The sequence below is a fragment of the Corvus cornix genome, chromosome 5 (assembly GCF_000738735.6).
Source record: "Corvus cornix cornix isolate S_Up_H32 chromosome 5, ASM73873v5, whole genome shotgun sequence".
NCBI classification, from domain to species: Eukaryota; Metazoa; Chordata; class Aves; order Passeriformes; family Corvidae; genus Corvus; species Corvus cornix.
Window position 1 is genome coordinate 15774187 of NC_046335.1, and position 22288 is coordinate 15796474.

General features: G+C 38.7%; 1 protein-coding gene across 1 annotated transcript in view; it reads right to left on the bottom strand.

The window, feature by feature from the left end:
* Positions 1-22288, bottom strand: part of LOC104686111 (ras and Rab interactor 3) — a 160329-nt gene that overhangs the window by 78374 nt on the left and 59667 nt on the right. Inside the window, exons 8-15 of the mRNA XM_039552184.1 lie at positions 21902-21927; positions 21155-21208; positions 19962-20104; positions 15188-15357; positions 13123-13267; positions 3125-3291; positions 1618-1732; positions 335-447 (exon numbers count right to left, since the gene is read on the bottom strand). Of these exons, the coding sequence (XP_039408118.1) occupies positions 335-447; positions 1618-1732; positions 3125-3291; positions 13123-13267; positions 15188-15357; positions 19962-20104; positions 21155-21208; positions 21902-21927 (933 nt within the window). The remainder of the gene's footprint in view (positions 1-334; positions 448-1617; positions 1733-3124; positions 3292-13122; positions 13268-15187; positions 15358-19961; positions 20105-21154; positions 21209-21901; positions 21928-22288) is intronic.

A 22288-nucleotide genomic window follows, 5' to 3' on the forward strand; every position in this document is an offset into this window, starting at 1 on the left:
GACAAAAACACTAAGGTACATATAGACAGGTTTACTGGAAGTTGCGTAGTAAGAAAATTATAGAGCCATGACAATGGCTCCATCCATGGCAGTATTTTTTTGCTACACAGTGTAATGTACTCCAGTTGACCAACTGGAAATTAATTGCAGCTTGTGGAACACGAATTGCTTCCTTAACATTGGGTTCCTTGGCAAAGAAGTAACACCTTATTTAGCAACTAATAACATGCTCAACAGGTTGGTTTTTCTTTTAAACTTGTTTTATTTGCATGCTTTCTTTTTAGGATTTTTAAAAAATAGAAGTGCAAATTAAAGATTTGTCATGTATACATACAGTTGATCCATAATCAATCGCTATGGTCTGCAAACCCCATGGAACGCCAAGTCCCACCAGAATGTCAAAGACATTGCTCCCTACTGTGTTGGATACTGCCATGTCACCGAGGCCTGCAGAGAAAAAAAAACCAAAAACAACTCTTTGATAAAATCAAAGTATACAGCCATTATTCTGTGTACTGGAGGGGAATGATCTGCATTGATCCAATCCCCCCTGAACTGCCCAGAGTATCTGAGGTAGGGAGATAATTTCCGTAACACATGCAAAATTAATTTAGTGGAAAGGTGGTTCCATAATAATTCTGAAGACTTTTTTGTACTGTTTTTGTGAGAATATTTTGCACACAATAAATAATGCCAACATGGAAAATTATATACTTTAAATATGTAACACATTTCAAGCAAGCAATATTTAACAGCACTACTCCTATTTCAAATTACAAAGGTGGGGCTTTTGAGTACCTAATTTATCACGGCAAAGCCCTTGTTGTTTGCCCAAAGATGTGTGCTGGAGATGTCACTATCTGACAAAAAAAAAAGGCTGTGGGAATTGAAATAGTGGAAAAGAATAAAATTAGGTCCTTTTCTTAATCTACTACTGTACAGAGGAACACACTGCCAGCTTTAATGTTTTTCAACAACTGGAAGAGATGTTGCTACCAGCATTTTACAAGTAAAAAAGAAACATAAAGAAACTTTATCAAAATTTAAAGATAAATTAGAAAGCCTTTGACAATTTCAAATGGACAGCTGAGGAGGATGTAGCTGTCAGTAACCCAAAACTCTGTGCAGTGCAGTTATTCCTATGTTCCAATGGGAAAGAGGCCTGCATTTGGATGAGAACTCTGCCTGGAGCAACATCACTTCTACCAGATTCTCTTAAAACACTGCACTTCCTTGGGTTTGAGAGGTCTTCTAGAAATCAGTACAAGCTTTACATGGAGAAGTGCTGGTCAGTATATATTCTTCAATGTCGTTTTTAATAGCTGATATTCTAGTTTTGTCTGCAACTTTTGTCTTTTTACCCTCACTGATACATACCATGCATGGGATATCTGAGTGTTGATGTACCTTCTAGAATGCTAGAATGCCCAGTCCCAATAAGCAAAAGATAGGTTTTTGGTTCACAATATTAGCAAAGTGTTTTGGCTTTTAATGAGGTGCTGAAACACTAAAAATAAAAATAAAATGATAAAATTGCATTGACAATTTGTGTGTATGGAGGAAGCAAATCACAGAGCACACTGTAAGACTGCAGTTATGCTTCAGCAGACACAGTACCTTGTCTTGCTACTATTAAGCTGGCCATGCAGTCTGGGACGCTTGTTCCTGCAGCCAGGAAAGTAATGCCCATGATCACATCTGGTATCCCAAGGGTGTATCCAATCACAGTCACCTGAACAAGGAGGAAGGTAGATTAACTCATCCTATTTAGAAAGTCTCCTCATTCCAATACAGCTGCAGCATACTCTTAACTTTGATTTCTGGTGTGGACCCCAACAGGAACAGACTCAGAATACTCATCCATTTCTGCAAATTAAGTACTTGTGGAAAAACCAGCCTAAAACCAATGCTGTGCAAAGGAAAAGGACTTTGGGTCTTATTATTCAACATTCTATGAACAAACAAAACTCAATTTCCTGTTATTCTACATGACATACTGATGTTTTAAGGAGACATAATCCAGTGTGTGGGCTTGGGGTATTTTTGGGTTCCACGAATGGCAGGTTTCTCACTGGTTCTATTCTCAAAAGAGCTGCAACCAGTATTATATTGTAATATAGTGGCAGAGATAGAAAGAACTTATTGTAACCTAACACATGAAGAAGGAACTAGTTTCTTGCATGACTTCTAATATAATCCCGAGTGAGCACGTCTGATATTCCAGATGCAGCTTTAAAACAGCTTAGGGAATCACTGAAGATTGCAGCAGAGCTCTTAGAAAGGACAGGGAACTGTATTTAGCTGGAACATCGAAAGAGGGCTGAAAAAACATCAAGAAAAGGCAGCTTAAAAGGAAATAGGCTTGTGAGAGAGAGGAGACTGAACCAGGGACAGACAGCTGCTTCCCTGCTGAGACTGCTAAAGATGGAAGTCTTCTAGGCTATGTGTTGTTTTCTTGAAATAGTTTGATAGTTGATCACATGAGGAAAATAGGACCCTTCACTAAAGAATAGCTGTATTTTAGGAACTCACTGACAAACCTCATCTTCAGGGGCAAGCAGAGACCTAGAAATAGAAGGGGGCATGATTCTCCTGCTGAGACTGGTAACAAGGTACTACAGTCCAGCTGCCTCTTAAAGCAGTATGTGTTGCAGCCTTAATGAGCACCTCTCTCATTTGTGAAAGGGATAGCTACATATGGAACCAAGGTACAGAGTATGACATATCATATAAATGTGTGGCTTTGGCTGGCATATGAATTTCTTATACACAGTCTATGTTAGAGAATTGTTTTATAATGCGAGAATTATACAGAAAGTTGCAAAATGTATATAGAAAACACAATCCTTCATGAGAGGAAACATAAAGAGGTGCCTGACAGGCATTTGAGGAAAGTAGAGATGTTCTCCAGTACCTTCCTGTACTGTATCGGGCCCTATACAGTAAAGACCCAATTATTCCTGCAGAAAAAAGGCAGCAGAAAGCTAAAATTATAATAATTACAGTACGAGCTGAAGAGACTGCCCTACAATTACATGGCTTTCTTTAACAAATGCACAGAAGATTTTTACATACTTTGAGATGCACATTTCACTCAGTACCAAGTCCTGGTACATACACTTACCATCCACACCATGAAGTAGGAGAACAAGGCAATCCAGAGAGTGGACAAGATGAATGTCAGCATAAAGCACTTCTCCCAGCGTGGTTTGCTGCAGTTTGGAATTGTGGTAAAGAGCACAAATATCAATGGCCATGTCAAAAGCCATTTAATTTTGTTCATTTTTCCATCTGCAGGACAAAGGAAAGAAACAGTTAAGTTTTCCCATCACTATCCCAGGCTCAGTTACACCAGTTTGAGCAGAGCAGATGATCCCAGAAGGATGCTTACAATCGTGCATGCCAGCTCATTTTCCAGTGTACCTTTCAACTATACTGGCCTTGTCACTTTCAGCCCAGTTCAGCATGCACATCCAGAATCTTCTTATGCTTAAGCCTGCCAAGGTCTATGAAAATCCAGGGAAGAATTACAATGATTTAAAATCACAGCTGATTTTAAAACCAAAATTAAATCAGGTTTGTTGCTCTTTCAAATGTGTTACTACTGATCCAGTATTTAAAAAAAACTCCCACAACAAAACCAACCAACCAAAAAAACCCCACCCCCTCACCTGAATAGGAATATCAAAATCCAAGTGGTGAAAATAACTTGTACATTCTGTACAGCAGAAAACAGAAGCACAAGACCCAACCTATGAACATGGCAATTGTTTTTCACATGCCTCATTGTTCTAACTTGGGCAGAAGTTTACTTAGAAGATCTAGATTTGTTAAGTCTCTCCATCTGCATACAGCACCACCTTGAGATGGTAAAAGAAAACTTCTGGAAAAGGAAACAATGTAGTGACTTCCCTTGTACAGCTCTCCAAAATCAGCTGGTGAGAAATATGCGAGAACTGCCATCGCTGAAGACAGGTACACACCTTGTCATTTTTTTTTAATTTACAGCATTGCAAATGTAATCTCAAGATATAAAACAGAATTATTTATAACTGGGCCATACATAAATGGGGTACTATTAATACAGTTCATGCCGTATCCTTCAAGTAGGATAACAAATTTATCTATCAGGCTAAGTGAAAGTACCCCAGCCAACATCATGGCCACTTTGGCTTGGGCTTTCCTTACATTGCGTTAGAATTATGCTAGAATTATGCTAGAATTAAGTAGGGGTTTCCATCATTAATTCATAATGCTATGCTTGAGATCTACTAAAATATGCTGTCATTGATCACACTGAAGAAAATTATCTGGCACATCCTCCAGTGAAGTTACTGAGCTACATTAGAAAGAACAGTTAATATCCAGCTCCTATCAATTTCACCAGTAATTTTCTTTCAGCAAAGACTTTGGGATTTAAGATTTGTTTAACAGGAATTTTTGTTAGTGCTTTTAATTGAATTGAACTCAGTCTTCTGGACCAATTTGCACCAGGATGCAATGAAATTTCGTATTAAACATTTAAAAATCACTAATACTTTTATCATTTATGAGGCTACTTACTAGTCAAATTTAATTTGATGAGTCCAAATGCAAGTCTTTATTCATTTACTTTTGTATATATTCTAGAACTAAATTTTCTTGCTTGAGTTATGAAACAGCTTCCTAACTTGAGATTTCCTTGTGAATTCTGAGATGTCATAAACTCACCACGAAATCTTAGACTAAGCTTTGCTCTTTATTCCCATTTATAGCTTGTGGCTGTGGAACTTCTAATGCATAAAACTACTACTACTACTACTAAAAATGAAGTCTCCCGGGGTCATTTCTAATGCTAGAATCTTACATGTCACTGAGGATCTATTACAGATTTCACAGGAAAGACCCTTTTCCCCTCTGGCTACACATAGTGCTGCACAGATGTTTTTTAAAACACTTATCTTTTACCTGTTCTGTCCAGAAAATGACATTTCTTGGCTCACTTCTCTCTTTACTTCTTAACAACCCTGTAAATATTCTATGAAATATCCTATGGTAATTTATACCTGGTCCTGCTTAATTTGTTACAGTGTGGATTATTTAAAGATTCCTAGATAGTTAATTTTTACTCTTTGTCTACTCAAGTGGCTAAGCTTGGTTCATAGTCCAACAAGTCAGCATGGTCTAGGCCAGTAATATCCTCCGCACGTAACTCCAAATGCAGGGTCAGTGGACGATTGACTGAAAAATTATGGATCCAATTCTGATCTGTGTTGGCGTAATCTGACTGACTTTGGTGCTGCTACACATAGGCAGTGCCATTTCTCTTTTCAGTAACATAAATAAAAGAAACAGACTTGCCTTAAGAACAAAGAGAGAATAAATGCACTCAGCCTCTGCTGGGGAATATGCATCTTGTCTGGGATCCTATCTAGTACCCTGAATTACTTAAACAAATGTTTAACTGAGAATGCATAGTCCCTTACCACCAGCATAGCTATGCTTGTTCATTTCTAGGAAAACCTAAGTACTGGTAGAGGAGGACTTGCCTTTCCATTATCTTTGCTGAGTTTGAATGGATGTGTGTCAGATTAAAATTCCTGGCTCTAGTGGTGATGCTTTACCTACACAACGTCTCGAGTTGAAACTGCTTAGCTAGAGGGTTTGTAGGAGTGACATTTGCATTCATTACATTGGCAGCTAGGCTTGAGACTTTGGGGAATAGCTGTGTGTAATTCTGGGGTTTGCTGGATTAACAAGAGAAGCTGAGTGGCCACTTGCAGTTAGCCTGGAACAGTTCGGAACCACCATGGCCAAAGCAGCGTACTTGACACATTCTATATTGTCTGCTCTTCTGTGTTTTGGTTTTCTAGCTTTTATAAACTTTTATACAAAACCTTATGTGTATCTGGCCTTTGTTTTGCCTCAGGCCTTTTTATTCAGCTCCTGCTATGCTGGGTCATGGAACCTGTGTGGCACACAGTGCTGAAGAAGTCTACTCTTATGTTGTAACTTGGCAGGTTTTTAAGACTTTAAGTACATTTAGCAGCAACCCCAATGAAGTGAGACTTTATTTCCTCAGGAAACTGATGACTTTATTCATTTCACATGGCTTAGATGAATGCACAATCAATACACAGCTTGAAGATAATTTTTTTTTTAGTTCTTTTCAAAGTACTTCTTCTGCTGTTCCGTTGTTTTGGTTTCGACCACCCACTCAAAAATAATAATTAAAAAGATTTAATGATAAAGAGGTTAAAGTGAAGTATGCTTATAGGTCATGACAATCTGTTTTACAACTGTTGAGTAGCTCCCTACTACATCTGCAAGGAAGAAAATTATCATTCCCATTAAGGCCATTATTCAATAAATAGCTGTTCTGTCTCATTACAAGACCTCAGCACAGTAGTTTTAACAGTGGTACCACCCACTCCTGTGAGCCCTGGGTCTAAAGGCTCCTGCAGCAACCCATATAACAGAGGAAAGGAGTATTTTGCACCCTCCCCCCCAACAATAATGAAAGAATATTGCTTTATTACAGAAAAAAACACTGGTCTACATTCTGTTCACATCACTCTGCTGTAAAACAAGAAGACTAAGGGTTTTTTGCAAGAAGTTGTTTGCACTACTTCATACATCCATTTTTTCTGTTTCCACAGATATTTGGAAGCCAAGCATGCCAAGTATTTCAGAGAGGTATCATTACAAAAGAGCTTGATTACAATGTTTCTGAAAATGAAGTGGCAGCCCTACAACAAAGAGCTCTTTTCTAATTTTTAATACATTCCTGGGCTAGTCATCTTTCCAGATGTTTTATGCTCACAATAATTACTTTCACATACAGATAGTGTCCTGGCGAACAAAGACAGCAACATACATCACAGCACTGACAAGAAACAAGTATTTCTTTAAGGCCCTAAAGAAAGCACTTTTTACAGAAAAAACACAGTCCTATTTGCAACACTCAAAGAGTGCTGAGAGGAGCTCAATATAAAAGTGTGAAACTACATTTGTGTCTACCTTTAGATCAGAAGTGTACTCTTGAAGCAAATGTGATGACTGACCCCACTTCATATTTTTGGGTTTGCAATTTACTCTATTTTAGTCTGCAACACAGATCAGCCTTGTATCACACCAATAAACATTCCCTTGGTATAAAGCTGAACCAGAGGCACAAAATTACAAGTGTTCCAAGTAATAATGGGCGTTTAGTCCACGGGACCTAGCTAGAGCTAGTCTGAAACTGAACTTCCAAAGGCACATAGTGCAGGCAGCCCATTACACGTCACAGTAAATAAGCTGCAGAGAAAACACTTCTTCAAGTTTAAACTGAAAAAGAGTAGAGTCTGTAACTACACCATTAGGTGTAGTTAGCTAAATTTGACAGCTTTTCCACTTAGTTTTCCCTTTAAAAGTGTGTCAGTCAAGCACAGATCTCAGCTCCATACATTAGTTACTTCAGAACACACCTAAACCTTTCCAAGTGAAAGACGCATCTCCTTACACAAAGCAATGATTAGCTGACTGATCTAAAAACAGAGTAACATCCCTGAAAGGCATGAATCTAATTGGCACACAGGATTTTCATAACTGTATGTTTATGAATTCATATAAATCTCTTACTTAAGGTAACTTGAAAACTGGGAAAGGTGTTCTCTAATTGAAATGAGAAAGGCTTCCTGAAGTTAACTATTGATTGCTATTTTTCCAGGGGTTTTTTTGTTGATGGTAAACTTAGAGGAAAAATGAGGCACATCCAGGCTCACCTAAAAAGATTATTGCTGCAATTTTTTTTCATGCTTCACTTAATAATTTTTAAAGTTTTTAAATTCCTTTTTAATCTTTTAAAATCTCTTTACCTAACCCACCAACCAAAGAAAACCAACCTCTTTTTTCTCCAATTAAAATGATTTTCAAAACACCTGTCTCCTTGGTTCTAATTAAGCTTTATATTTACAAAGATGTATTTATACCCACATATTATTTTCAATATCAGTTCAATTCTCAACTTGAAAAAGTGTAAAAGCAACACACATGCCTCTACACTAGGAGCTTTGTAATAACCCACACAGCAAGCAAATTTCTGTTAGAAAATGCTGTTCATCAGAGTTCAGACTGATTGGAAAACTTCAATATAAGTAAATTAGACAATCTGAAAACTTAATTAATTTCTAGTCGTGCAGTATCCAGAACACAACAGTGAATTACAAATTTTTCTCCTAAGTATGGTACTCAGTATAGAAACAACTGAAACTGATATAACAAACAAGATCCATTGTGAATTTTCCATCACAATTATTTTCCACAGAAAAATGTCTGTTGCAAAATTAAAAAAATTGTCAGAAAATAGCTTTCAATTTCTCATTAGGAAAATTAATACTGACTTCAGTTCTGCAACTTCCCTTAGAAAATGTGGGGGCAAGAGACTTTGAATTATCACACTAGAAAAAGGCTGTGTAGTGTGTAAAACAGCATCCAAAGAGGCTCAGTCTTTGACAGCCTTCCAAGTGGGCAGCTGACATATTAAAATATTTTTATTGCAATTCTCCTGCAACAGACCTTTGGAAATATTTTCTTCCTGTGGAAAATACCAAGGTTTTTCTTCTCATCCTCATCCAAAACAGACAATTTTTCAACCTACTGATATTCTTCTCGGAAGTTTCATTTTCCAGAATACCAGTTCCAAATTCCAGACCATGAAATCTGTCCAAAACAACTCAAATTTCTATTTGCAGCCTATGCCTTTACCACACTTTGTATATCTGGACTTATACCAATAATTTTCTCTTAAATACACATTTTTGGTACAGTGGAAACTGGTCTACAAACAAGAATTTGCTCCAGTACCCAGAAACGAGCTTTTCTCTCAGAGGTACAATACGTTAACACAGGACAACATTCAACAAAAATAAGATGTAACTGAACAGAGGTACTCCCCATACCTTGTTAGACTCGGCTGGATTTTGGCCTGGTTTATTTTGTATGTTTTAACCTTGCTGTTTAACAAAGTGCTGCAGTATCCCGAGTGTTCAAGTGAGGTACACTGGGTTTGCCTTGTCGACCATGTTTCCAATAAAAGAAGACATTAAATGAAGCAAGTAGGAGCCAGGTTCAAAGTAAGTAAAAGATTCTTCACAAAATAATAATCCTTTCCAAAGGATGTTGTGGGTGTTATATGTTTACAAAGATTCAATGACAATTAGACATTAGGTTAATGAAGAAGAAACCCACTAAGGAACTTCAAATCAAAATTTTACACCAAGAGCAGGAAGTTCCTTGAGGTGAAATCAGCTGAACAATAACTTGTCCTGTCTCATTCTTCCCCAGGTTTCTTCATAAAATCATGGCCGGAGTAAGAATATTGAGACAAACATTTGTTTTGACCAAGTACAAACATTTTAAATGCTTTAAGTAGATAGTGTTACTTTTTTTTTGGTTCTATCCTACATGCTATCTTTTTATTTTGGATCCAAACAAAAATGGATAGGATTACTAATCTCCTTTATTGCCATCTCGTTTTAGCTCTAGGAATTATTATTCCTGTTTTAGCTAACACCATCATGACTTACATAATGCATCCATGCTCCAATCCTGTAAGAGAAGTAGTTCTTCATTCCTGTGAAATGATCAGGAGCTGAGATCACAGAGTATTTTAAAGGGTGCAGAACATGTGACAATGGAAGGGGTTTAAGCATCCATTAAGAGCTGCACAGAAGTGCTTTTCTGAGTCTGGGCTCTAAAAGACCATTGTGCTATGCAAGGGCTTTAACACACCATTTTGCTGTCAACATATGCCTGCCCAGTTTCATCCTATTTTGTTCTGATCTGTGGGGGTTTTTTTTATAAGTTTAAGATCTGTTTTCAAACAACTGTAGAGTAATCAAATTGTAAAGCTTCAAATGAGTCTTTCTCTTGGGAGATATTCAGCATAGTCTAAAGGTCAGGTCAAGAAAGAAATTCCTCTTTTAAAGAGAATGTGTTTTTCCCACACAGAAACCAAAGGCAAAGGCTCTTTGAATGATATCATATGCAGCTTCCACAAAAACTGCATGTTGTCTCCTGTTTCAGGATGGGCCTGAACCACACCCACACCCGGGAGTAAATCTCTCTGGATGTTTGACTGATGCCATGATGATTTTTTGCCTTTTCTTTTAAACCCCTTTTATACCTTTTTACAACTTCTGTATTCTTAATGCTTTTTGCCTACATTCTTGGACTTGTTTGTTAAGCTAGGAGACTGAACATTTTAGAAGCTTCGTAGGTAGAGGATAGTGTGCCCCAGACCCCAAGGTCCTCTCCAGAACACATTCTGTAAACTAAGACAGAACCATCCCGGGGAAGGTTCCTTGGGGAAGGGGGCTCATTCAAGCCTCTGAGTGGGGAATCAATCTTTGATAGATATGCTAATTAGTAAGACCTATAATGTTATACCAGATCTTTTGGGGGTGGGCATTGCAGTGGGCATCGAGGTGTATTTGACCTGGACGTGGTGCACCTAAGGATCCTTAAAATAAATACCAAGGTAAAATCCCTTCTTCCCTTCTAACCGTGCTGGACTCTTGATTTTAAGACCAGGAAAAGGCATCATGACAAAGGAGATATATGCTGAAACTGTTTGAGACTGTTTTCATGTGACAACTGTATTCTCTATTTCTGCTTGCTAAAGCCCTACAGTTACTGCTGAGCACTCCTGTTGGCAGAGGATAAAAAAAAGAAAAAAAAATGCAAAAGATGTATTTTGAGATGGCAAATAATTACTGTGAATCACTCAGAGATGAAACTTCACACTTCCCTTACATTTACTTCTGTTTCGGAAAAAAACAAACTTGTTATTGCAAAAGTATCTAGAACATGCAAGTTGAAGAAAGAAAGTCAAATGCCAAACTAGGCTAGAAAATGTGACTACAAAACAGCACAAAAAAAGGGGTTGGGCCAACTCACAGCCATTGCAGTTGCAGCTCCCAAAATACTAGAGTGAATTTTTTACTTAGGACGCCGCAACCGGTTGAATTGGAAAGTCCAATTGAAAACTGAAAGCTTATCCTTCACAGAACACTTTACAGTACTGAAAAAATACATGAACTTCTGATCTTTAGAAAATGTACGTGCCTTATTCCTGGACAGAAAATATACCAAAGAAAACCAGAGGGGATTCTGGGAAACTGCAAACTACCTTTCCCTGAAGCCAGTTTTAAATGTCAGGAGTTTTTTAGGCAACTGATTGCGCCACAGTACTTAAATGACAACAAAGCATGATGCTGGGTCCTCACATTTTCACCAAACTTATTAAAGTGGTGCTTTTGAAAGCAAAATAAAAGAATTCTCACTCAGAATATATGAGTTGAGCAATGAGAATCCAACCAATTGATAATCATCGCCCAACAACAGGAGTGACAAAACCTGAAGGTAATGATGAGGATTTTATACAATCACTTAATCACTATTACACAGCTCCTTGAGTTCATGTTGAACTTTTGCTCCCTTCAGTATGAATTGCATCACCAGTGGTTCCACTCTGGCCTGTTGAACCTTACTTTATCTTTAAAGACTTTCTCAAAAATGCAGAAAAACTGCATTTAAAGACGACCAGTGACATACGTAATAACTCCCTATTTAGTTCAGAGCATTTTGTCTATTGTGAATGTCACACGCTTAGGAAGCTCTAATCTGAAATCTATGTTTTATTCATAAAAAAGCCATCTGGAACGTAAGAAGAAATGAATGATTGCACTACCCTAATCAAAACTTGTATCCAAAAACTTGTTAAAAACATCTCAGTTTAAAAGTCTTCCTTGCCAACCCATGCAAGGGTGGTCAAGGTTTGGAACAGAGTGCTCATGGAAGCAGTGGAATCGCTGTCTCCGGCAGTGTTCAAAAGAAGCACAGATGAGGTGCTTAGTAACATGGTTTAGCATGGACTCGGCAGCATTGGGTTAATGGCTGGACTCAATAATCTCTGACATTTTTTCCAACCTTACTGATTATAGGATTCTATGATTTTTAGATGGTTTGGGGAGATATTTTTCCTTTCTAGAAGTTGTTTATTAGTTTCTGTTGTTATTATTACTATTATTACTGTTGTCATTAACTTGCTCATGTGCACAAGCATATTGCTGACTTGGATCCTGTTAGTTCACCATACAATAAAAGTATTTTTTTCACTATCTCATGAATGATCAGAAGCCCATCTAATGGGCCTATCTTCCATGAATTAGTTTGCTTCCTCACTCCAATCTGTAACTGCTGACTGCAAGAAGCTCCTGTGGGAACACAGTAACACACGAAAACATACAGTATCATCTAGTCTTCACGTAGTATGCTTCAGTGTTTGTTCAATCACAAACATCTCTTCTACAATGATAGCAACTGAAGCAATGGGATCTCTAAGAAACTAGATACAACGCGGAAAATCCTTCTTTTTCACTGCATGTGGTATTTACCCATGCTGAGCAATACTTGTGTTAAACAGTAACTATGTGACAGACTACACGTCTGTGAGGGCTGATCTCATCTCTGCTGTCTAATCTCCAAAGCATTTGGGCAAGAGTCAACCTGCAATGTGCTAAGGGCACTAGCACAAGAGGTTGGTTATACATAGCCCTTCATACCAAAGAATTTCAAAAAAATTTCCAAAGGTGACTACTATTGCATACAGCTATTCTAACAATTTTAAATACTCTTTCTCCCCCTAAATATTTTTTCCTTTTCATGCAAGAAGACTCCCCCCCCTACAGTCACTGAATCAATTTATTATGTATTTATACACCAAGGTGCCTCTGGCCTAGAAATTTCCAGCAGGTCATTATTAACTGTTGACTTCAAAATTACTTGTAGTGCAGTGCTCATCAGGTCAGTCTTAAGTGTTTCAATATAAACTTCCCTTTCCCGCTTTCCCTTCACCTTGGGCAAATCAGCACTTCTACCGTGGCTGTCTATGATGACTGGAAAACACTATCCTAAGATCTGCTTTTAGTCATCCAGCCTCCAGCCCAGTTTTACTGTCAGCAAATCCATCTTTCAGATGGTCAAACCAATCCCTTTCCTCCTCTCTCCCCACATATGTTGTCTTTCTTACAACCCAGTGTTTGGTATTTAAATTATCTTCTCTTTCAGTACTATGAACACCCAGAAAGTAAGACTTACCTGGCACTGAAAATGGAGTTAGATTGTCCTGTTCATTTTCCTCCTCTTGGTTCCCCACAGGGATGTTTCCATTTTCAATATTCTCCTGTCTCCTGTTCTGAAGTGCTTTGCTTGAGCCATTGGCAGATTGGATTAACCGCTGACGCTGCGGTGTCAAAACAAAAACTGCCATAGTTCAGAAAGGATTTACTTTGTGAAATCTGAGTTTTACTGTCTGTCGAGCCCCAGTCACATAAGCCATGAAGTTTCTCCTCAAAACTTTCCTTTCAATCAAAAACAAACCTGTCTTCATCAGGCATCAGGCTTCACCACACTAACCATCCACTTCAAAATTACCAGCAGGAGTCTTTCAAGCCTTGATGGAGAATGTTGTAATATTTGTTCTTCCACATCATGTTTTAATCAATGTGGTTATTCTAAAGCACTTCTCACTCAACAGTGCCCACTCAAACCAGCAATAACACCAAAATCAAGTGGTAACACTCAAGACATTTCTGCACAATTAGAGCTGGCTTATGAATGACTCATTATCCAGGAACTCTCATTCCCAGATACAACTCCTCTCCCTCCTTCTCATCTCCATTCACTGAGGTGAATTTAAACTTCCTATTTTTAATTTCAAAAGCAAGACTAATCCCTATTGCCCTTGTCCCAGTACATGAAGCTCATAATTGGCCCTGCAGACATGCTGCAGTTCCAATACACAATACAACAATTACAGGGATTAGGTTTTAAACATCAGTATATATATCCATTTACGCACTGGGGGTTGTTATATGCAACAGTAATGTCTTACTTTTATTAAAAAAATAAATATTTTTAATTCATTTGATGAGGTAATGCAGGGTTGATAAGTGTTCTCTTTTCATGACAAACTTGCAAAATTCCTAAAAAGTGCTCTGAAATGCCTTGAAAAATAAAGTAACTGCACAACATACAAAAAAATTTCTGAAAGCAGTATTAACATACTGTAGTGAAAACCAGAGAAAAATCATATCTGAATACTTTGCAAAACTTGTGAATATATAACTGAGAATACATAAAACCATAGATTCAAAATGCTCAAGTTCACAGAACATTTTTTGCAGATGTTGAAAGGGCAAGTATCAGCTTTCTATCCACACAGCCACTACAAATTTTTCTCTGATCAATGAATTGACTTCAAGAATTACACAGTCAACTGTTGCCATGTGCCCTCTCTGATCTTCTACTCCGGACCATAACACCTTTCACTATTTTACTGTTAAATTGGATTTTTGTTACAAATATATTAATGGTGCTATCTTTTAGTGTGGTATTCATAAGGCTGGCTAAACACATGAACTGTGTTATGGTACTGAAATCTATTTACTTGCCAGAGTAAATACCTCTTGTATTTGATATTGTGGGAGCAAATTATAAAATCCTGCCTTCATAGCACCCAGGTTGGTAGGCCAAAGATTTCACCCCCAGTACTTCACTCAAGTTCCAAACAGCCTCACTTGCCAAGCCCTGCCACTTCAGCTGCCTGGTGTGGAACAAGCAGTGTACAGTCCTGACAATGTATCAAGAGAGAACTGAAACTGTCCAGGGCAAATTCCCCTCATGAAAATATTTTGGTCCATTTTTATTTTGAGTTGAGGACTACAGTGAATACTAAAGAAGTAGGCAAATCTGTGAAGTGGTCCTGAAGTGTTGATAATATAAGAGCAGTTCTTAAGAATTCTGGTTGCTGTCTTCATGACCCTTTTTTTAACCTGACCACTTTTGTAATAACCAAAACCAACCCTTCTGCTGCACTTAAAATCTAAATGTGCACATATGCACAAACGCACACTGAAATAAACATCTTCTGTCAGTGAGGTAAGATAGTCCCTCCTTTTTGAGTGCCCTCCCATTAAAACAGGCAGCATCATCAGTTGGGAATCAATCTTCAAATCTGTTCTCACATAGCTGCTAGAGAAAGACATAGTTCTATCCCATCCGTAGGAACATGGGAGAATCTAAATTCCAGAATCACTATGAAAACAGCTCTTTGGTGACCCCTCTGGCTCATGGTCATTTACTGATCTCCTAATGAACATACCTCATTAATGATGAGTCGGCTTGCCATCCGCATTCTGGTGCGTGGTCCAAATTTATTCGTAATCATGATCCGTAATCCAGCTTCAGGGAACCGGTATTTGGGAGGACTGGAGCAGATTATCTCATCCACCATCATAACACTGTTTTTGCCATACTGCTGCATGCCCTTCACTAATGATCACAATGGACAGAGTTAGCAGTGTAATTGATCTTACCATGCGTCCCATCATGCAGAGCCAGGTCTTTTCAGGCTCAGGTGGGGGTAATATTCTTCTGAATGCCTGAATTTATGAGTTACTTTACTTTAATATTTCTGCAGCCTGGTGAATCTCCTCATCAGCTGGGCATGTTGTTTAGATCACACGCTGGAAAGGGACTTCACTCTGCTAAGGTAGCCACCAAGCCACTGTCAGGTTAGTGGGAGCAGTTTTTCCCCAGCTGCTCATGCTGTAGTATCAGCTTTCTTTGCTTATGTCCCACTAGGGTCTTGTACTCTTTCTCTAAAAGTGTTTGCACTGTGGCAGTGTAGACAGCACTCCTAAAACCTCTAAAGCTACTCCATTGGATAAAGGTGCTGCACATCGAGAAGGCCCTAATGTGCTCACTCCTTCTGGAAATCTTCACTTTACCTTCAAAGAATATTACCAGTACCTCTCACACGAAAAGATTTGAAATGATGAAAAACAACAATTGTCAAGAACATATCTATGCTAGCCTTTGTTAATATAAAGGAACCCCTACCACGGTTAAGATTACAAATTTAACAAAGTTTCTACACATAGATACAAAATTTTATTGGGAATCAACACAAGTACAGGCAAGAACTTTAGGAGCTCACCACCAAACCAGTATTCTCACAAATGCTACAGACTACACACAGCAAGCAGAGCAAGGCTCAGCAGACAGGAGACATACCCATGTGGTGTTAGAAAGCAGGGCAAGAAATACACACGACTATAATAAATATTAATTATTACATATAATAATATGTACAGGAAAAAAAATTCTTTGCTGCTTGTTTTCTGCTTTGCTTAGCTTGGCCTCCCCCTTTCCCTCCCCTTTTGCATTGTTACTTACATTAAGAAGAGGAGGAGAATTTAGGAGGTGGAAGTGAAAGATAATTAGTGCATGGTTCCAGTCAGGAAGCAAAGGAAATCTAAGAAAACATTCAACTCAAACAATGGAATTAAAATGGACCTGTTCTAAACACACAGAAGCCTATATTGTTACTCTTTTGCATTGTTACAGTGCTGAAATATTTTTGTTTTTCAGGAGGAAGACTGGATCCATGCATGCATCTAAGTCACATCATGCAATAAAGGCTTTGCTGTCTAAAGCATCTTCTAGCATATTTGCAGTTCAAGAAATACATCTTCCATAATGATTCACCAAGAAAAATCGATTATTACAAATACACATCTGTAACTTTTACCCTTCAGCATCTGAGGGTCTTGCCTTGTTGCACTAAAATGGGTTCAGTGAGTACACCGGGGTCACCTGAAGTGTCATAAACATAAGATCTCTGGTTTCACAAAGACATGTGCCCTACTCAAAGAAACCACTCTGCAGTCTTGCTTGCAGCTTAACATCTCTAATACAGAATATAACTAGTAGTAATTTTACATTTGCTAAATGTAAAGGAGCAATTATCCTTCTCCATCCCGACATCTAAATCAAATTAACTTTGCTGAGTACTGGGGCTGATGATGCGAATAAGGAGCACATCCACTCCAATGACTCTTAAAGCATAGGAGCTTTTCTGTGAAGGAATATACAGCCAGACAAGTTTCCTAGGAATCAGTCCTCACAGAATAGGGCTCAACCACATCAACTTAACATTTATTTTAACTGAAGAAAAAGAAATAATTGACAGCATTGTTGGTATGGCAAAAAGGCCAGATATTAACAGTCTCATCAGGTTAACTGCTCCCAAGTGAGTTTCTCCAGAGAATTAACCAAAATGCTTCATCTTACAGTGTCATGAAAAACATGGAAGCAATGAAGTTACTCTGAAACTGTTGCTTAGAGCCCTGTGAAGACAGTGAACAAACACTCAGCTTTGATAAAAGTACCATGATTAAAAACTCAGCACTGATGTAGAATACCTCATGCTAAATATACATATAAGTAACTGCAGCTATTTTGACTTACTGCAGCATATTGCTCTTACTATTTTCATTATTTTCAGTCTGACTCCCTGTGCCTGTAAATATACATACCTTAGCTCTATATAGTATGAACTCCACCTAAAAATTGTTTTAAGAAATGTGAAATGGAGAAAGCCTTTTGCCCTTCTCCTTTGTGATAATCCTTAAAAAAAATCTACTGGGAATAGCTTTTCTTTCCAACAAACTTACTGCTCACCATCAAAGGCTCATCACCAACAGCCCTGTCAAAATCAACAGAAAGCTTCTTCATGACTTTAGCTCTGATCAGGCCCTCAGAAACCCACTTTTGTCCAAATTTCTGGTTCCAGGAAAGGGTCAAACTATGCCACCTGGTGGAAATTTGGGTCAACATAATAAAAGTCAAGGGCAATACGTGTTTGTACTTTGAAAATTGGAGCAGTATTCACAAAGTACATCTACTTTGCCTTTACCTGTGTGTGCAGAACTCACCCTTCAAATGGAATTTTTTTTTAATGGTGAAAAGCTCTCCTTTGTCTTTCTGAAACTTCAGTGATGAAAGGTTTTATATTGTACCACAGGAACCTCTTGAAAGTAATGAAACTTACAAGCATAAAAGAGCTTTACAGTGTGTGAACCCACCTTTTACCTGCACCCTGAGCAACAGACTATCCTTTCTAGAAACAAAGTTCCTCACCCAAAGCAACTGCTCATTTATGGGGAGTAATCAGGTTTTCCTCCAGTGGAAAATCACATTAAGGTCAAACCTACACCTTCATGAAGCCAAGGGAGGTTTTTTGGTGGATCCTGAAAGCTGTTAAGAGGCCAGCCCTAGTTCTCTCCTTGCTATTAGCAGTGCTCCTTTCTGAAAGCTGCTGCTGGGGAAAAGGCAGCTCAGCTTGTGAAGCCAGCATGTGTCAACTAGGAGGGAGTCACTGATGGGTCATGGCATACTTTGAGAGAGCAGGAGGGAAGAAGCAAGAGACAGGCATGTGACAGTTTTCTAGGACAGCATCTTGACACATAAAGCAGCTAGGCTAACGCTGCCATCCTCCACTCCCACTGCTCACTCCAAATCCTTAATCTCTTCTTCCTGTACTTTCTCATCCCAGGCACGTTTGCCTATGAAAGTACCTATACTCTTTGAACAATTGTTCCTCCAATGCAGCATGTATTTGTGTAATGGGTGCTGGAGAAGGCAAAGGGAATTTGACTGAAACTGCAATGTCAGTGCATCTTTGAGGGAAAATCAGAAAAGAAATCTGCTGTGGACAGTTGCTAGTGAAGCCTTCTTGCTTCTTTTCTGCATGTTCTTCACAAGCATTCAGTAATCTACACATTTCCTGGAAAAGGAAATGGGTGGACAGGCAAGCACTCTGTGCTATCATCCCCTTAGCACAAGAGCCAGAGAGCAGAGCCTGCTGCGAGATGGCATCAGAACCCAATGAATGCCTCAAAAGTAAAACCCACTAGTATCTGTGGTCTTTACTGGATTAACCATTTCCCATGTCTCCACCTGAATACAGGAGGCATCTATGGAACCTTGCATGGACACACATCCACATCAAACAGACAGACCTCACTATATCTTACTCAATGGTCACAAAAGTTCATTATAAAATGAGATGAAAATATTTCAAAGTCACCTTCATTTAATTATGCTACAATGTCCTAGGAGAAATAATTTTAAATGAGTATTGCCTAAACACCTTATCTAGGACCAGAGTTGCAGTGTGCTGTCATTGAATAAACCTGCAGGTACCCATATCTACCCTGAAGAAATCCCAGCCTAAATACTAAAAGCAGAGTGTGATTCTCTGAGTCTGCCCTAAATTCCTGCTTGCCATTATTTGGTATTACGTGAGGATCTTTCCAATGCTACCGACACTGCTGATGAGCTCAGCCTCTTAGAACGGGAGATGTTTGCAAAGAACAAAGTGAGGAGACCTCACTTGTTAAGAGCAGCCCAAGCGCTCACTAAATTACAGGGTTTGTGCTTCGAAAGTAGGAATGATTTTGCTCTACAGAGAAAAGAAAGAATGGAAGAGAAAAGGGATAAGACAAAGATAAAAACAGGCTTAGAAAAAAAGCCAAAAATGCTCAGGTATTTTTGTTTACTTTCAGTACCAGAAGCTGGATATCATCTTCTTTCCTTTATGACAAAGACACAAACAGCAAAGAACCCGCATTTTTCAATTTTACGTATGTGCCTGGTGATGTATACAGCCTATTTAGGCATGTGAAAAACAGTTGTCTGAGAATCTGAACTCAGCATGTAATCCCTCTTGCCCACTGATCTACCCATGTCTTTTCCTTCAACATCCACATCTAAGCTTCTCATTCCAAACTAATTTTTGAAGTGAAAATTGCCTCCTTCCTGGTAAAAAAAAAATTTACTTATTTCACAATGTTGTAGCTCATCACTGAACAGGAGATAAAAAGGGAGGAAAATTGCCAATGTGCAAAGCAGCTTGTTTTCAGACTATTAAAAAAAAAATCTTTTTTTTTTAATGTGGCAGCATGACTGGTGAATTATCAAGTTAACCCTGCTTACGACTGAATAGTAACACTGTTTTGATATGCATTAAAGAAATAAAAAGAATATCCTGTGAACTACTCTTTCTCCAAGTCCTGTCTGCTCAGCCTTACCTTTCCATAGTAATGGAATGGACGGGTCGTCATAACTAGAAGCGTAACATTTATTACCATCTTCCAGCTCATTGTTGACTGTGTCACCATTTCCAACATTCTTGCTTTTAAGCATGAAGAAATTTTGCATCCTCATGTTGTACCTGAAAGTGCAAACGAGAGGTCTGAAAAGGTTGGATTTTTGCATTTTCTTAGCAAGCTTTTAAGCATCTGAGAACAACTTATGCAGGCAAGCAGTAAAGCCTAGATGCATGTTCTCTGACAACTAATAGGAAGTGAAGAGAAAGGACTGTCCAACTCAGTGGCAAGCTGACAGGAAAGCAAGGACTGCACCTATCTCTCATGATACGCAGCAAACTGCAAAAAGGCACTAGAGCAGATTTAGTGACGGCAAAACGCTGAAGCTGTGCACTTTGGAGCCAGGACCCTCACTATACTTCCTCCTGCATCAGCTCGCAATTCACCTCACTGTTTCTCTCAGTACTGTGCTCCCTGTGGGGGGGTTCTTGAGCATTTCTGGGACTGCTGACCACACCCTTCTAAAGACAGCATACATCTATTTTAGCACTAGGGTGGGATCTAAGAGGGTTGTCAATGAACTCTGCTAAGACTTGATGTAGGAGAAAAGGGTGTTACAACAGGGTGATTTGTGAAGGGAAGGCACCAAGGGATGTAAGTCTAAGCAACTTGCAATAGAAGGGTGGACTCACAGACACTTGCAGTAACAGTCAGACCTCTGACTCTCCTGTCAGAGGCAGTGACACAACAGAAGAAGATGTCAGTATACAACCCGGTATGAGATGGTCTGAAGATAAATACATGCTTAGCACTCTGTCTAATGGTCCTAGACCTTGTTCTCCAGGGAGTACAAAATACGTGTCAGAGCTGACATGATGTGTCCTTACACTACAGACTACTCCACAGATGTTTTATATACCTTTGTATAAATGACATTTTTCTCAACTTTTTCTGAAAGCTACTTTACCTCTGTGCACTATGAAAAAGATGCATGAAAGTATTTGCTGCTGACTGAGCACAAATCTAGAATTAAACTGGTTAAGCACAAAAACCAACAGATCTTACACAGAAACATCACTGGCTGTACTGCCCTCAGGCAGGGAGGCCAAAGATAAAACAGGACCAAAAGAATGATGGTTAGTTAACACCCAAAGGGTTTAGGAAGAAGTACTTACTTCATGATAAGTATGTAGAATGAATACATAATGATGAGTACAAGGCTTTCCCACCTCAAAAAGACAGAAAGAAGTGTTAGAAAGCCATTGAAACAGCTGTATGCTTTACAAGTTTTATGTAGGAGTGTGCCTTAAACATCTGGTACAAGTCACATTTGCGCACACAGGATTCTCAGCACTAAGATTAGATGGTATCTCAGCAGAATGAGAGGGGAAGCAGACTATCAAGTTTCAATAAACACGCAAACAAAATGCAACGCATATATTTCAGGAATGTGCTGCATACTGAAACCACAGCTACCCTCTGTGGACTGTAACACCCAGGCCTTCTGTCATTTCGGTGCTGAAGCAGAGGCCACGCACTCTGAGAGCACTGTTAGCAGATGCTTATGATCTTACACTAGGATTCACATTGGGGTGTTCTTTGGAACACCTGGCACCCCCATAAATGTTAACAGTCCGAATCAGAGCAGAAGAGTTTTAGTTACCCTCTCTGCACATGGGAATCTTCAGGCCTTACATACAGCCTATGTATGTCCTTAATGTTTCCAGGTTCTTACATTTTCTTTTAGTTTTCCCTGACCATCATAAAAACTAAATACAAAGAAAATACATAGGATTTCCTAAGTGTTCAATCTAGCTCATACTCTCGCTGTGTAGAATGAAAGTGAATTACACAACAACTCTATTTACTGGTGAGCCTCATGGCAAATACAGGACTGTACAGAATAACTTAACACAACTTACCATTCTATTTTCTCATCATATATGAACTAGGAGGAAAAAACAGGAAACACGTAAATTGACCATTTCTCTGATCTCTCTTGAAAAACAGTCAAATTTCTTTAGCAAGTATCTAGACAGACCTAATCAAGTTTTGACCCTTTCTAACCAGAACTTCCACTGTATGGATTGTGCCCCTCACAAAACACAAACCTTGTGAACAAGGCCTGGATCTCTGTCAGTGGCTGCTGTAAGTACTATTTAGTGAAACAGTGCAAGCATGTGAAGGACAGACAGATATGCACACATGTACCCACGTGCTGTGCAAATGACAGCAAAGACACTTATTCCAAAAATACTTAACTTTTGAGTCCTTTTAACAGCTAGACTAGCTTTAGCAAAAGAGGCAGC